At 35.2% G+C, this 18,025-nt stretch overlaps 1 protein-coding gene across 1 annotated transcript in view; it reads left to right on the top strand.

Moving 5' to 3' along the window:
• Positions 1-17,937, top strand: part of TMEM30A (transmembrane protein 30A) — a 34,239-nt gene extending 16,302 nt beyond the window's left edge. The window contains 6 exon segments of the mRNA XM_026507067.4: positions 4,902-5,009; positions 7,116-7,223; positions 10,215-10,302; positions 11,803-11,946; positions 12,584-12,790; positions 15,245-17,937. Of these exon segments, the coding sequence (XP_026362852.1) occupies positions 4,902-5,009; positions 7,116-7,223; positions 10,215-10,302; positions 11,803-11,946; positions 12,584-12,790; positions 15,245-15,438 (849 nt within the window). The 3' untranslated portion in view covers positions 15,439-17,937.
• Positions 17,938-18,025: the final 88 nt, after the last annotated feature.

The raw sequence follows: 18,025 nt of genomic DNA, 5'->3' as shown, positions 1-18,025 counted from the left end.
CTTTCGCTTGTACACATCTTTTTTCTTTCCTTTTTGTAATGGCTTAATTCAAATCCTCCTCTTCTCAGTTAAGAAATTATCGGTTCACCTTGTGCTTACGGTCCTCTTTACCATTCAGTTTGACACTTAGCATTTGTAGTAGTTCTCTTTGTATTCATGTGATATATTTTAGTCTTCTACAGGGTGAAGGGGACTGATGCTTCTTCGGAAAAAACAGTTCAGTAGAAGAAACTTGGGCTTGGGGTCAGAAATATTTGGTTTTAGCCTAGTGCAGGCTATTGCTATTTGAGTGACTTCGGGCAGGTTTCTGAATGTGTTCTTTCTGTGTTTGATGGAAATAACAATATAGGATTTTGGTGAGGATCAGATAAAAAATACAGTATGTGTGTAATAGAAGGGAATGTGTAAACAATATTGAAGTTTAGGTATGATTGCTCTTGTATCTCTTTTGTACCATGTATTATGCCTTGCATGTAGTAAGGCTTAATATGTTAATGCTAGTGATTTAAAAAAAATACTTTCAGATTTTCCTGAAATCAAAAGACATGCCAATTTTTTATACATTTTGAAAATTATAATCAAAAGATTGTAATGAAAATGTTACAGCTATTCCCCCTTATTCTTGGTTCCAATAAAATGATCAGTTTTAATATACTGTAGTATAATTTCTTAGATTTCACATTCCATCATATTAATTATTTTTGTTCAAATAAATAATATATATTCTTGCTTAATCACACTTAATGATCTTTCTTTCGCTCTTGAAACTAATTTGAAAGAGTGATTTGAGAGGTTTGGGCATAGTATAAATTACATATGCTTTGCCTGTCTTCATTTAGGAGACCTGTGTTTTCAGCTTGTTTTAGTTGTATGCCTAACTTCTAGATATTTGGGGTGAATAAAAATTTTCTCTAAACAAAGTTTTATTAGTAAACAAATGAGCTTTGATGGAGAACATTTCAATATCAGAATTTGACAAAATCAAGATTTATTAAACAGTTTTGTAGTTTTTGACAAGCAGTCAGATGTTGGGGTGTCTGAGTGGCTCAGTGAGTTAAGTGTCGGACTCTTGAATTCGACTCAGGTCATGATCTCAGGGTCCTGTGATCGAGCCCTGTGTCCAGCATGTGCTTAGTGGGGAGTCTGCTTGTCTCCCTGACCTCTGCCCCTCTCCCCACTTGCGCGTGCTTGCGCACTCTCTCTGTGAAATAAATAAATCTTTTTAAAAAAGCAATCAGATATTGCAATTAGTTGCTGACTCTATTTTCAATATACTGATTTTAATCTTTTTTTCAATTATAAAGAAAAACTGAACATATATAAAGTTTAAATGTTCAGTTTTAGAAATAAAGATTAGGGGCACCTGGGTGGCACAGCGGTTAGGCGTCTGCCTTCGGCTTAGGGCGTGATCCCGGCGATCTGGGATCGAGCCCCACATCAGGCTCTTCTGCTATGAGCCTGCTTCTTCCTCTCCCACTCCCCCTGCTTGTGTTCCCTCTCTCGCTGGCTGTCTCTATCTCTGTCAAATAAATAAATAAATCTTTAAAAAAAAAAAAAAAAAAAAAAAAAAAAGAAATAAAGATTAAATGGCTAATTTTTTTTAACTTTATTAAGGTAAATAAAGGCTGCTTACCATAAAATTCTTATTTTATCAAAAGAGTGAGAACACAAGCCACAGAGTAGGAAAAAACATTTTTCAAAGGACTATTATCCAAGGATAAAGGATTATTAAAGGACTATTATTCAAAATATTCAAGGAACTCTTAATACTCAGCAATAAGAAAATGAAAAACCCAATTAAAAATTGGGCAAAAGATTTGAAGAGATATGTGACCCAAGAAGATACACAATATCTTAGTTTGGGCTCTTACAACAAAACATCATAGACAGGTGGCTTAAACAACATATAGTCATTTCTCACAGTCATTGAAGCAGGAAAGTCCAAGATCATGGTGCTGGTAGATTGATTTCAGGGTGAGAACCCTCATCCTAGCTTGCAGGAGGTTGCCTTCTTGCTATGTCCTTACCATGACAGAAAGAGAGTTCTGGTCTCTTCCTCTTTTTATTAAGGACACCAATCCTGTCATAGGGGCCCCACCGTTATGACCTCATCTAAACCTAATTACCTCCCAAAGGCCCACCTCCAAATGCTATCATATTGGGGGTTAGGGCTGCAGTATATAAATTTTTGGGGGACACGTTCAGTCCATTCATTCCCCCTTTTGCTCCTCAAATCCATGTCCTTCTTGCATGCAAAATATACTTTGATTTCATCCCAACAGTCCCCCAAGGTCTCAACTCATTCCAGCATCAACTCTAAAGTCTTATCTAAATATCAGTTAAATCAGATATGGGTGGCACTTGAGGTATGTTCATCCTGAGACAAAATGTCTTTCCAACTGTGCACCTGTTTAACCAGATAAATTATGTGCTTCCAAAATACAGAGCATAGACATTTCCCATTTGAAAGTGGAGAAAATGAGAGGAGGAAAGGGGTGACAGGTTCTAAGCAAGTCTTCAAATTCAAAATCTAGCAAGGTAAATACATTAGATCCTAAGGCTCAAGCTTAATCCTCTTTGGTTTGATGCTCTTCTGCCTTCAGGACACATTGGGCCTACAGTCTTGCCCCAAGGCTCGCTCTTGGGTCCTGCCGTTACCCTTAATGTCTATATTTTTAGCATCCATCTCCAATCTCTTCCAGCCTCTACCCCTTAAACAGTTCCAAAGCCACTTATATCTTTGTAGGTATTTGTTGCAGCAACACCCCACTTCTTAGTACCAAACTCTGTTTTAGCTTGGGCTGCTACAAAACAAAACAAAACCCCAAACCAAAAACAGAACAGAAAACACAGACTGGGTGGCTTAAATAACAGACATTTATTTCTCATGGTTTTGGAGTCTGGGTAGTCTAAGATCAAGCTGCTGGTAGATTCAGTTCCTGGTGAGGACCCTCTTCCTCACTTGCAGATGCTGCCTTCTCATTTTGTTCTCCCAGGACAGGGTGAGAGAGAGCGAGCTCTGGTCTCTGCTCATAAGGACACTGATCCCATCATGGGGGCCCTACATTCATGACCTCATCTAAACCTAATTACCTTCCGATGGCCTCACCTCCAAATATAATCACATTGAAAATTAGTGCTTCAGCACTGAATTTTGGTAGGATACATTTGGTCCCTTATATACATCTAGCAAGTAGTATATGAAAGATGCTTAACATATATCATTAGAGAATTGTAAATTAAAACAAGATACCACTGTACCCCTGTTAGAATGATGAAAATCCAAAAACCAGACAGCAGCACATGCTGGTGAGGATGTGGAGCAACAGAAACTCATTCACAGCTGGTGGGGATGCAAAATAGTACAGATAGTTTGGCAGCCTCTTATAAAACTAAGCATGCTCTTACCATACAATCCAGCATTCCTACTCCTTGTAATTTACTCAAATGGGCTGAAAACTTAGGTTCACACAAAACCTGCAATCAGAATTTTTTTTTTTTAATTCTTATAATGGAAAAAAAGGCTTATATTAGCTATCAGGCCAGATCTTCTGATACCAGCTGGTGTACTGCAATTCCATTCTGATGCTAACCACCCTGAAATAGCATCAGACTCCAGCGCTGTAAGGGCACAGTTCCAAGTGAGATTGCTGCCACTTTAGACACTGGCTGCAAGTTAGGTGCCCAGGCTACCCACACTTCTGGTCAACTAGCTACAAATCCAGGGGCTTCCTAAGACCCCCGCCCTCCCCCCCCCCCCCACACACACAGAGGACTGTCCTTCAGATGCCAGTTGCAAGTTTAGAGGTCTCCAGGCCATCTGCACTTCTGACCAATTGGCTATGAATCTGGGGTTCTTGTGATCCTTCTCAGTTTCAATAATTTGCTAGAATGACTTAGGGAAGTGCTAAATTTAGGATTACAGTTTTATTGTAAACAACATAAATTAGGACTAGCTAAATGAAGATGACACGTAAGTTGAGGTCTGGGAGGGTCCTGAATATAGAAGAATCTCGTGCCCTCTCCCCATAGAATCAGGGCACATCACTCTCTTGGCGCATCAATGGGTTAACCAACCAGGAAGCACCCCTGTGCTTCTGTTTCCAGAGGTTTTTTTGGAGATTTCATGACACAGGCATGATTGATTAAACATTGGCCCATATGATTGAACTAAATTTCCAGCCTTTCCCCTCTCCCCAGAGTTTGGGCAGGGCCAAAGTCCCTAATCACATATAGTCTTTCTAGGGACCAACCCCCATCCTCAGCAGTCTCTAGCAGAAACTCTAGGGTGTGAATCAAAGGGCTTATCAAAAACAAATACTCTCCTGTCATTGGGGAAATTCCAAGGGTTTTAGAAGCTCCCTGCCAGGAAGCCAGGACAAAGACAAGACAAATTCTCTATTTTACAACACCCAGTTTTTAAGAAAATGGTAGCTCTTGAGATACCTACTAGTTGTTGTGGGTTTTTTTTTTTTTTTTAATTTGAAAATGTACCATGGAAAGCTGAGGTGACTGAAAAGTATTAAAGATTAGAAATTTAAGAGCAATAATTGATTTACTGATCTCTGATCAACTTGGTATTTTAATTGTTTAGACTTTTATATAGCTATTTAAATCTTTATATATCATGCAGTTAGAATTTTATATCTGATTTTATGCATAAATATATTTCTCCTGGTAAAAAGGAGAGAGGAATTTACTTGGAAAGATGGGCTAGTAGAATAACATAGGACCCTTTTCAGTTTTTATTACCTTACGTTGTCAAAATAGATTACCTTAAAAGCTTTTTTTTCTGGGCTATACATTGCTTTATTGGACTCATTTTTTCTTCTAATAGCAAGTTATTTCACAGTGTATCCACTTTCTCCAAGGAAGTGCTTGCTTACATTTTTCTCTTACAGATTGATTATACCGGAACAGACCCTTCCAGTCCCTGCAATAAATGTTTGTCTCCGAATGCGACACCTTGTTTTTGTACCATTAACTTCACACTGGAACAGTCATTTGAGGTCTGTATTCCAATGTGTTAGAAAAGCCCTGCTTTTAGAAATGTTGAAATTTTATTAAAATTTTTTTTACTACTTATTTCATTTTTGTAGAGAAGTCCATATCCTTTTGAGGAAGATTGTTTTGTTCAACTATTGCATTATGCTGTCTGGTAATTAAATACATGTGTTTATTTAAATAGTTTAGTACTTTATAAACTAAATTTAAAACATTTTATCTTTTCACTGGAAAATTTTATTACTGTACAAATCAATGTTGTATCATATTTATATCAAATAATTTTAATACTTTTAATACTAAAGTAAGTTTACTTTGGAAATTTACTAAGTCATTCATTATTTAATTGTATTATTTTTCTATTAGATACGAATTATCATATATGGAAACACGTAGTGAAACCTTATTGATCTTTTATGTCTTGATAAGCAGTGAGAACACTACTCTGTGTGTGTGTGTGTAGTTGTGTCCTTTGCATTCATACCTGTTGCTGGAAATTGAACAGATGCTAAAGGATGTAAAGATTCAGAATAGGCATGACAAGACCAGTTTGTGCTTTCCTTTACATAAAAATTGAACTAAAAAAATTGTTTTATTCTTCAGGAAGCAACTTTTTTATATAATGCTTGTCAACTTTTTAAGTTTTTCTACACTTAAAATTTTATAATGCTTGTCAACTTTTTAAGTTTTTCTACACTTAAAATTTTCTTAAAGGCCAGTTTGACTTTTCGTAGTCCCCGGTGGGTGGTTGCCATCTAGTGGTTGGAGGTGCTCTTGCTCTGAAATAAAGGACAATAACACTACCTAAAAAAACATGAAAATAAATTTGGGAGAAGACAGGAATTTATTTTACTTTGTTTCAGCAGAAATAATATATAAATTTGAAACATCATAAAAATTGAAATTTTTTCACTGTGATGAAGAAAACTGTAAAGATGGATGCATTAAGTTCTGCTTTTGTCTGAACAGGCAGAATTGAGATAAAACAGACTTGCAATGATTAGAAGCTTCACTAGTTTCCTTCCCCATCCAAAAACACCTATTTCAGAACTTCTTTTTCTGAAAAGCCCCATTCTTTTGTGAGCTTGTGTTCCTTCACAAGGCCAAACTTTGAATTGGACTAACAGCCTTTTCAGAGTTACTTTGTCTCAGTATGAAAGGATTTCTTTTTCAATTTATAAGTTGAATTTACTGTACTGCTTCTTAATTGAGATGATCTTTTTTAAAGCATATTCTTTGTTTTTGTGATATTTTTGATAACCAAAAATAATTTTTATGTAAACATTTTCTTTATGTGGAATGGGAAAGTTTGCATAATTTGACATTTGAAAATCAAATTTTAAAATAAGTAATTGTGTATGTGAAAATAACAAACCAAATAAAGCCTACTTGAAATGTTACTGTTTTTTTATTGAGTTATTTTTGATCATAGACTATAGAGGTAGCAACCGGAAAGGAGAAAATAGCTCAATATTTTTGCTACTTCTTAAAACCTTAAGTCATTCAAGGGGGGGTGGTTTTGTGGTGCCTTCTAAATAATTGTAGTGTATGTAGGTCACCCTCTTTCCCAAGTTATTCCAAATTGGCTCCTCCAACTATATTAAAGTATTTTTCTTGATTGTTATGTATTGACGCATTATCTTACTTTACTAATTATTAATTTATTAGTAATATTATGTAGTATCCTGTTGAGAAGTTTATCATGTCTCAATTCAAGTTCAGAAGGCAATAAATGAAAGTTTGACCATTATCCCTTTGAAAAGTTGACTCTGGATGGAGAATAATCTGAATTGGAGAAAATTTGAAGTTGAAAGTAGAATAGGCTAATAGATACCTTGAGGGTTTTTTTCATACAAATAGTGCTTCTCTGAAGTCTTTAAGGACATTTCAAAGTTTATTCTTGAATTTTTGTAACATACCTTCTTTAACCTTATTTACAATTTGTCGTGTTTTAGGTTGTTAAGGATTGGTAGGATTCATTCCAGTACTTGTTTTAAGTTATCACAAATTCTGAACTAGTAAAGTCCAAATGATACAGCTTTTATGTATGCATGAAACAAGTTTATACATAATAGTTTCATATGAAAATTGTTTCCCTTCTCTTTCTTTAGGGCAATGTGTTTATGTATTATGGACTGTCTAATTTCTATCAAAACCATCGTCGTTATGTGAAATCTCGAGATGATAGTCAGCTAAATGGAGATTCTAGTGCTTTACTTGTAAGTAAAATGATGGGAATATGAAAATGTGGTAGATATAAGAATATGTGGTAGTAGCTTAGTTAGAAATGTTAAATTTAATGTTAGGATGAAATTAAAGTGTTACTTGTTATTTATAATTTGTTTAGTGAGGGTTTTTATTTTTTTAAAGATTTTATTTATTTATTTGACAGAGCTTGAGAGATTGAGCAAGAGGGCACAAATGGGGAGCTACAGAGGGAGAGGGAGAAGCAAGCTCCCCGCTGAGCGGGGAGCCCAACATGGGGCTCTGTTTCAGGACTCCGGGATCATGACCTGAGCTGAAGGCAGATGCTTAACTTACTGAGCCACCCAGGCCTCCCAGAACAAATTCCCCTTCGGATGCCCAGCCTGGTTTGGGCTAGAGGATCTTAGTTTCCCGACTGTTGTTCAACTTTTCATAGCAGTGGTTGGTGCCCAAGTATTTTATGTTATTGCTGCCAGTGCAGCAAACCTTCAGAACAGTGAATCTCTTAGAATGCAATTTAGCACTGTATTGTGACCAGAATGCTCCTGGTAAGCATATATCTGCTCTAGGTTATCTTTACTGGTTTTATTGCTAGTTCCTAATGTTTGGGCTCTCAAGAAGTAACAAATCTATTTAAAGATTCTGGTTAGGTCTGCAATATTTTGCAATACCATATGGGGTTTTAGGACTCCAATCCAGAGAAGGTGATGTTGAGACACAGCCAAGTCCTTAGATCTTTCTGAGTTTGTTGATTGGGATTTATACATTGGGCGTTTTTAGAGACCTGGAAAATGGTGGTGGTTTTACATTCTTTTATTTAGATACACCGTGCTCTCTTTGCTAAGGGCAAAAGAAGCAGAGATTGATTCTTTTCTTACAGGCTGCAAGCAAAAAGTTTTTAGCCTAGACTAGGAACTAATTAATTTGGTTCTATAAAAGCCAGACAGTAAATATCTTCCGTTTTGCAGGTCATATGGTCTCCGACACTGCTACTCCCCTCTGCCACTGTAGAATGAGAGTAACCCACAGACAATACTTATCATGAATGGGTGCACTGTAACTGTGTTCCAGTAAAATTTTATTTATAAAAACAGCTGATGGGTTGGATTTGGCCTGTAGTCTGTTATTTATTGGTCCCTGAGCTAGACCAAAATGCACGATTTTAAGACCAGGTAGCTTTCAAAAATTTTAAAGATTTTAAGAATGGACAGATTGAAGTCTAAGTTACTTAAAACATTGTATGTAAGGTCCTTCACAATCTGATATCAACCTACCACTCCACTCTACTTCATTGTTTCCAACTTTTATCTTTAATGTACCTTTGGCCTGGCTGCCCTGGGTCATGTGTGCTTCTCCCTAACCATTCCTGGGACCAAGTAATCTGCCCTTTTGGCATTTACATTTTGTTTGCCTAGGATGCTGGGTTAAGTCTTGCCCTAGAGGTGCTCTCACCTGGAGGCCTATTTTCTATAGTGCCCTTGGATACAAAATAGCTTCTTTACATATTTAATTCATTCATACCCTATCCCAAGTCACTTCTCACCTTGCTTAACAAACTCTCCCCACATCATGCATTCCTAACTCTATCCACATCATCTGTTCTGGCCTTACTCTCAGGCCATTTTTTATGTAGTTGCCATAGTAGTCTTTTAAAAAATGTAAATACCACTTAAATAATCTTTCAGTGGTCTACCATTTGGAGTAAAATCTCAGGATGATCTGAACCATGCGTAATTCTCCGGTATCATCATATGTCATTCTGCTTGTTCCCATACTCTAACTACATTCTCCCTTTACCTTCTCAGAAATAACAAGTTCCTTCTCAGTGGTGTGTATTATTCTCTCTGCTTACAACCCTCTTCTGCCTGCTTGTCACATGCTTGTCTCCTATTCTTTTTTAGGTCTTAACTTATGTGATACTACCTCCAGAGCAAACTTTTCCTTACCATAGATTCTAAAGTAATTTATTTTGCCCTCCCCCATTAATTACTTGCATACCACTTTTGTAACACTTAACTGCAATTTGTAATTATATATTTACTTACTTGTCTTCTGTTCTCCCAACTATACTGTATGCTCATGAGGGCAAGGAGCATGTGCTTAGCACATGGAAGGCATTTTAATAAATACATATTGAATGAATATAGACACCTTCATCATGGCTCTTATTTCATATAATGGTTGTGTATGGATCTCTTTCCTCTATTATACTGTGAGCTGCTTAAAAGCAGGGACTTTATTTATTTTTTCTGTGTCTAGCACCTTGCAGGATACATGGTATATTAGGTACTCAATAAGTGGCTTTCCTAAACCAGTTACTGGAAAGTATCTAGCATTGCTTAGTTCAGGATCTCTGATGCATTAGGTAGTAAATAATATTTTCCTTTCTTTTAAAACTTCCTAAAGAATTCAGTGGCTAGAATATATTTGCCCTACTGCGAGTTCATTTATATTTAAAACCTCACCCTCCCTCCTTACTTCCTTGGACATGGGACCATGGGATTAACCCAGAATTGCAAAATTTGAGATGATCTAGTTGAACACGTTCATTTTCTAAGTGAAGCCCAGCTAAATCAAGGGACTTGATTAGTACATAGTACATAGGTGGAACTAGAGCCTCCAGTCTGCTTTCAGTTGAAGATTCCTTTTATTATGCCAGAACTGGATTGACCAGAGGCTGCTTCTTAATTTTTCTTGAGCAGAAAACTCTTTGTGGTATGATTTTTGTGTTGATACGAAAATTTTAAAAAAGTCAATTTGATATATGCCTGTATGACAAAGTATTTGCAAGGAAGGGTTACATAAAAAGGTAACATGGTAACATTGAGAAATAACTTGAGTATTTAAATGTGGTATTATAGTCTTTACAATACAGACTTATTTTGTATGTATTGTAAGTGAGACACATGTAGGGATTGAATTTTTAATCAGTAGTTATGGCTAGCTCATAGTTCCCCCAGAGGCCTGTGTGATAATTTCTCTCTTCTTTTCCTTCTAAACCTCAGAATCCCAGTAAGGAATGTGAGCCTTATCGAAGAAATGAAGACAAGCCAATTGCTCCTTGTGGAGCTATTGCCAACAGCATGTTTAACGGTATGATACAGATATAAACAAAGATACAGATTATAAACATATATAAATAGGAAAATGTGTGTAATTTATTGATATTGATTTGATAGTCTAGTAAACATGATTGAAATTGAGAAATTGAGCAACTTTTTTTTTTTTTTAAAGATTCATTTATTTGAGAGAGCGCTCGGGAGCACTTGCACATATGCAAGTTGGGGGAGGGGCAGAGGGAGAGAATATACAAGCAGACTACCCGCTGGCATGGAGCTCGACTCCAGGCTCCATCTCATGACCCATGAGATCATGACCTGAGCCGAAACCAGGAGATCATGACCTGAGCTAAAACCAGGAGTCGGATGCTCAACTGGCTGAGCCACCCAGGTGCCCTGAGCAACTTTAAAATAAATATATCAGTTAGTTATTTAATGGGATGTTATAATGTTTTGTGACATGTTTTTGAGAATTCTTATATTTTAAGAATGAATTTCTCTCTGGGAAGAAGAAGCAGAGACATTCTGCTAGACTTCATACTTCGTATATGATAGAATAAAAACCAGGCTGTCTTTTCCATCAACTCTGAATATTTATACCAGTGCAAAGAAGGTATAGTTGATCATTTAAAGCAGCGCTGTCTGATATTAATATAATGTAAGCCATCAATGTGAGACATGTATATATGTTAAAATTTTCTGATATTCACATTAAAAACAATAAACAAAAGCAAGTGAAATTAATTTTAATAATATATTTTATCGAACCCCAAAATTACCTTTTTACCTATAAGTGATACTCAATATATAAAATTTATGAATGAGATATTTTGTATCCTATTTTTTTGTATTGAGTTTTTTTATTTCTGAAATATATACTTATAAAACATATTCATTTGGACCAGCCCTAATTTCAGTGGCTCTGTAGCCGTGTAGCTGGTGGCTACTGTATTGGACAGTACAGATAGAGAAATGGATAAGCCAGAAACTATTCAAGAATGTGGGTTTTTTTTTTTTAAGATTTTATTTATTTATTTGACAGAGAGAGCACAAGCAGGTGGAGTAGCAGGCAGAAGGAGAGGGAGAAGCAGGCTCCCCGCTGAGCAAGGAGCCCAACACGGGGTTCGATCCCAGGAGCCTGGGATCAGGACCTGAGCCGAAGGCAGATGTTTAACCAACTGAGCCACCCAGGTGCCCCAGGAATGTGTTTTTTAAAGGAAAGGAGGAGAAGCAGATTTACCCTGTAAAATATTTTATTTGGGTTAATATTAAAACATTTGATCTTATTACGTATCAGTTAGCTAGGTAAGAGAAGTGACCTCTAACTGTATTGAAGAAAGAGAAGTCCATCTAGGATTATAAAGTTACCATAGGTAATTCACATGTAAGTAATCAAGAGCAAATGTACAGCGTATGCCTGCCTACTCTGTTATAGCCACTTTTGGGAGCAGATACCAGATCCTCATTTCTCATAGAGTATAGTAGGTGCTGTGGCTTTTCAGTATTTAACAATATCTTCTTTTTTTCTGTTTAGATACATTAGAATTGTTTCTTGTTGGCAATGAATCTTATCCTATACCTATTCCTTTGAAAAAGAAAGGTATTGCTTGGTGGACAGATAAAAATGTGAAATTCAGAAATCCCCCTGGAGGAGAAAGTCTAAAAGAACGATTCAAAGGTAAAATTTACTAATATTTCTTTAAAACATGATATAAGCTAGGAGTTTTAATGAAGTACCTAAAATTTTCTATCTTTAGAATCTTAAAAATGTTTATGCTTTTTTAAAAAACAGCAACTTTTCTTCATACCAACTTAGGTAAAATATGTTGTACGTTCTAATGTACTGAAATTCTAAAGGAAATGTATAAGTACTTCTAATCTTGAATTTTTCCAGTATTTTCTTATAAGCATTTCAGTCATTGTCTTTTAAAACTGCAGGCAAGTTTCTTTTAAACAGACCCAATTTTTTATTATAGTTATAAATTAAAATTTATTTTTGATTCTGTGCCTCAATTTCATAATGTAATGTTTTTTACCATTATATCTTTGCACTAAATCATCTTACCAATGGCATACTTTTAGTATTTTCTTAATGGAGATAGTCATCAAATCTTTGTAGTTATTTGTTGTTACATGAGGAATTGGTTTGTTTCTAGATTTTAAGACTTTCTTAGAATATATTTATACCTTTGAAAATACGAAAAATAGATTGTGTATTATATATCTTTGTTTTATTTGAGTGAATTTTCAGTGAAACTCGTAATAGAATTGAATATTTTGTCCCCTCCCCTCACCCCCTTTTTTTTTTTTTTAAGATACAACAAAGCCAGTAAACTGGGTTAAACCAGTGTACATGCTGGATTCTGAACCAGATAATAATGGGTTCATAAATGAGGATTTTATTGTTTGGATGCGTACTGCAGCATTACCTACTTTTCGTAAGTTATATCGTCTTATAGAGCGGAAAAGTGATTTACATCCAACATTACCAGCTGGACGATACTATTTGAATATCACGTACAGTATCCTTTTTTGGCCATGTGCACAGATTCATAGAATTTGGAAGGAGTGTAGTTCAGCCTTAACTCAGTTATGCAAGATGCTACTCTGTTTTAGTTTCGATCTCTGCATTTTTATGAGTATATGTGTATATATGAGAAAGTATCTTTTCATTTTTATCTTCCAGAAGTCTTAAATTTTGATAATACTTTGTACTAGGATTTAAGGATATTATTTGGTAAAATTATTTAAGATGCTGGTGTTCGGTTTATTAATAAGCTAACTATTTCTACAATGGAGATTGTGATTGAGCTTAATTCAAAGGCCAGTGAGCATAACTGATGCTAAATAAGCATTGGTGGTACTGGGCTGTTTAATATATATTTTTAGATATTAAAAATCAGTGGATGTTAGTTCACATCAACATAATTGTTTATAACTATTATTCTGTTCATAGTACCAAAACATTTTTATCATTAGCTGTTCCACATTAATAATTCAGGTGTAATTTTCAGTGCTTATAAATATCATTTATTTCATTGTAATTATATGTCAACATTTTACTAAGTACTGTCCATGCATTGTTTCATTTAATTGAAGCATTATGAGATGGGTATCATCTCCATGTCACAGAGAAGAATACAGGAACATAGAGTGTTTAAGTAACTTACCGAAGGTTGTACAGGTAATAAGTAGAAGAGTTGGGGTTCATAATCAAGCTATCGACTCCAAAGGCCATGACTGTACCATCAGCCACGACACTACTACAGGCTGTATCCCTAGTTACTTCACTCAAATAGTCAGACCAAGCCACATTGTCCTGGATACAAAGTCTTCTTTAGCTGGAAATACTGGACATGACCTCTTATTCTAAACAGAGTCCTTTTATTTTTTAATCTGTAGCCCATTGCTTACATGTATCATGAATGAAAGGTTCTCAGATATTAGCATTTGCATGTTTTCTAATGATCTTTGCATTTTTGAGTTTTCATAATCCAAATTAGCCATAAGTGTATAGTTTTGGTTTTATAATGCATTAGTAAATGATTAAATTAATAGACCTATTTCAAAAGAAATGTCTTTTTAGATCCTTAGTCTCTTGATTTTGCATTCGAGTATGCAACTGAATATGACCTGATAATGACAGGCTAAAAGTAGCCCAGTTTTGGAACCTAGGCCCATATGGGAGCAATTTTACACAGACAGACCCAGTTGAGGTGCTGATAGAAAGAACATTATCCTTAGGCTATTGCCAAAGTAAAAGGCAACTCCGTCACAGTTAGCATTCAGAAATCTAATCTGGTAAGGTGTAAGGACATATACAAGCCTGTAGCCTAGAGCATAGTAAAGGTAAGTCTTTGGAGTACTCAGTACTTTGTCTTAGTTAATAGACTATTTGCATCCCAGGCATTGAGAAGAGAACTGTCAGGAGGAATGTTAGCTCTCAAAGATTGATGAGACAGGAATCTGGGTCGGCAAAGCATCAAGGGTAATTATAAAAATTACATATAACGTAGGAACCTAGATCTTAGAATTAAGACAGAATCCCATTTTGGGGGTTGATACAGAGAGAGGCTAGATAGGTGATTTGATACTTTGCCCCCCCAGAGTGTTTTATTAGTTGTTCTAACTATCTTATTACAGTCATTCCTGCATCAGGTTAGGATTGATTTAAGAAAGTGGCAGAGTCTGCCATTTGGAGTAATAGGGTCCATCTGGGGGGATGGAAAATTACAGAAGCTAGAGAAACAGATGAGGCCTAAACTTGATTCAAAAGATGCTTTTGAAAAGGTTGTAAACCTTTCTGTCCTCATTCTCCCCAAAATCTTAGAATTGGTCCATGTAGATAGTTTATCCAGTATCCTGGTGTCCCATTTCTTAAATCTCTTTAACAGTCCACCCTTCACTTCTACTCTGTTTCAGCCATCAGCTCTGTGTCACACCATGAGTTTTGTCATTGCTGCAAATCAGCAAGTTAAAACTTCAGTATCATACTCTTTGACCTTGTGCTCAGGGTCCTCTCATATTCTCATAATTACTCTCATTCATGCTCTTTGAGCTCACGGAGACCTCCAGTCTCTTCACTCTTCCTTTTTCTTCTGGTCTGTCAATCTCCTTTTCCACTGTGGGTTTTATTGCTGTTCATCTGAAATATTTGTTTCACATTACATTCTTTGTGGCCTTTTGCCCCTTCTTTGTAATGAGAGTAAAAGCACCTGAGAAACCATATGACTCTTAATTTGAATTTGGTTGTTTTTGCTTGTAAACTATATGGATTTTACTACCAGTATTTAACTTGCTAAATCAGCGCTTCAGGGTAATAATTATATAATTATTCTGTGATTCAGAAAACGTGAGTAAGGTGCCTGTGTATCATAGAATTATACCAATGAATTACAAGCAATGAAATGCCAGATTTTTAAGTTGTGTTTTAAAAATCTACTAGAAATGGAAAAGTCTTCCTATACGCTCTTCAGATTACCCTGTACATTCTTTTGATGGACGAAAACGGATGATCTTGAGCACTATTTCATGGATGGGAGGAAAAAATCCATTTTTGGGGATTGCTTACATCGCTATTGGATCCATCTCCTTTCTTCTGGGAGTTGTACTGCTAGTAATTAATCATAAATATAGAAACAGTAGTAATACTGCTGACATTACCATTTAATTTTTTATCCTGAAAACAAATTTACTGCATGTGCATCAAGGCCAGTCCTATTCAACCTAGCTTTCGAATGCTGATGTCTGGTTAGTATGTCATCTTTGAAGTTGGCACGTAACTTTTTTTTTAAAGAGCAGTTTTTGTCCTTTGCTTCTTCTTTATGGATGTCTTGTGGAAATATATGACGGGTATGAAACAAATTAACTATATTGATCATATCAACACTGTAACTGCTAAAATGGCATTCTAATGTTTGCTTTTTGTTGGGTCAGGCCATATGATGCATAGAGCCTCTTTCATGTGAAATGCATCTACTGCTTAAATGTGTATGCTGTGTTGATATTATATTGACATATGATGCTGTATCCGTGTGCCTGTTGTGTGAAGAAAGGGATTACAAGATGTATGAATATAATGATTTGCTAACCTTGAAGGATTCAGAGTTACAAAACGATGAAGAAAGACCAAATTAAATAAAACACTTCATCATTTTCATGTGTCGTGTGTAAAAGCTTAAAGTACCATCTTTGCTGAGGTGGTTCCTGTATTCAATTTATCCAGTACAGTTCTTTGTCAAGTTTAGCTTTGATTTCAAAGGACAAGGACATGCTTACCTTGTCCAGCATAGGAATTAATGGTCATGTGTGAAGAGGTCAGGTGGGTCTCAGGTGGGAGAATTTAAAATTCCTTTTTCCATTTGGTTAAGATGTTGCAGTCAGGAACCCCAACTCACTTGATATGTTTTTACATGTGATCATTTCCCTTGAAGCTTACACTTCATAAGGGATACAAGAATATAGGTGAGATGGGAAAACTTCTTGGCAGACCTTCATCTTCTGCTTCAACTATAAACCAGATGTAAATGTTCAAAGGAGACTGTTTTCATTCTTGTGGTATTTAACATTCAGAAATTTGCTTCAGCATTGGAAATACCTCAAGCTGTTTTTATTTTGCAGGTAAGTTTTGATTTGAATACTAATGTTATATTGCAGAAATTTTAGAAAACAGTAACCTTCATTTCTTCTGTATTTCATTCAATTTTTGTATATAGGTCAAATGTGGATGTGTATGCACATTCTCTCTAGTTAAGGTACCAATTATTTTGGTTGGTTTTTCTAAAACATACTTTAAAAATAAATTCTTTAAATATCCTAATTAAATTCTGGAGATTTTACAATGTGCACATGATAAATTATAATATATATATGGTTGGAGTTATTTTATTTTCTATTAACTGGAATTATTTTAATATTCCTTATTGAATAAATGCTGTAATTTGTTTGCTATGGAACTTATTCTTGAATGTAAACTTATTTTTTCACATGCATGAAAATGTATGTCTTAATCAGAGATGGCTTAATTGCATTGAAATTGCTTTTTTTTTTTTTTACTAAAATAACCCATATGTTTGTATAAAAGAATAGCTGTTTATTCAGAGTCTGTAATGATTTCCTTCAGTTGTATTTTAAATCAAAAGGTCTGGGTAATGTATCAATTTTGATTAATATATGTTTTTAAAAAAAAAACAAAAATAATGTAATGTTTAATAGAAATGTGCCACACTTCGTAAGTTTTGTATAACATGAAATTCAGTTAAAAGAACTTGTAGTTCATAATGACTTTTAACTGGTAGACTATTACTTGCATGAGGTACTTACTGTATGATTATCCTGAAATTTCTGAATGCATAGGGTATTCTTTGTCTAAAAATATCCTTAGTTTTGTCAGTCCTTCAGAATATTGTTATTTATTCTGGTAATTGGCCCTCTTGCACATGGCAGTTTATTTTCTGCGGTGCCTCATTGGGGGAAAAGGCTTTTATCAGTCTTTCCAGATTGAGTTTGTGTTATTTAAGGAGGACTGCCATCCTGCATCTCTTTTTCTGATTAGGGGACCAAAGGTGCCACTAAAGAAATATTGAAGACCTTTCCAATACTTTCTCATCTTTGGTGAAGACAGAATCTTAAAATATATTTGGAGTTCCATCTATTTTACAAGTTCATTGATGGCCCAATTCCCTTCTGGTCTCCTGCCATTTGAGCTATAAGGGATTTCTGTTACTAATTATGAAGAATGTGGAACATTCAGATGGCCTATGTGAAGCAGGGTGGGGGGAGGAAAAACATTTCTTACGGGTTTTATGCTCATCTTTTGGAAATACTGATGTCATATTCAACTTTCAGAGAATCAGATTGCATTTTATTGCATTTAGGTTAAGTAGAAGGCATTGAAGAATGCATTGACTTACAGGATGTATTTTGATATATGAAGTTTCCCAATTGAAGGAATTATTTAATAAGTAAAAGCTAAGAAATTTCATTGAAATCATAAGGCAGTTAAAAATGGGAAAAATAACTGTACTACCTAATGGATAATTATTCAAGAGGAGAGTCAAGTGAATATTTTTTGTTTATTGGTTAGTAACAGTTTATTTGTAACCTTGATTATATTTAAAGATAATGTTCTGTTAGTATGTTCTGTATTAATAAAAATGAACAAAATTAATTTTGCTATGTTCAAGTGTCTTGCTAAAATAATAATGCCCCAGTGTTCTTGCTAATGTTGAACACTAAATTTTAGCTCAGTTTAATAA

The sequence above is a fragment of the Ursus arctos genome, unplaced genomic scaffold (genome assembly GCF_023065955.2).
Source record: "Ursus arctos isolate Adak ecotype North America unplaced genomic scaffold, UrsArc2.0 scaffold_29, whole genome shotgun sequence".
Classification (NCBI taxonomy): Eukaryota; Metazoa; Chordata; class Mammalia; order Carnivora; family Ursidae; genus Ursus; species Ursus arctos.
This window is presented reverse-complemented; position numbering and strand designations above follow the sequence as displayed.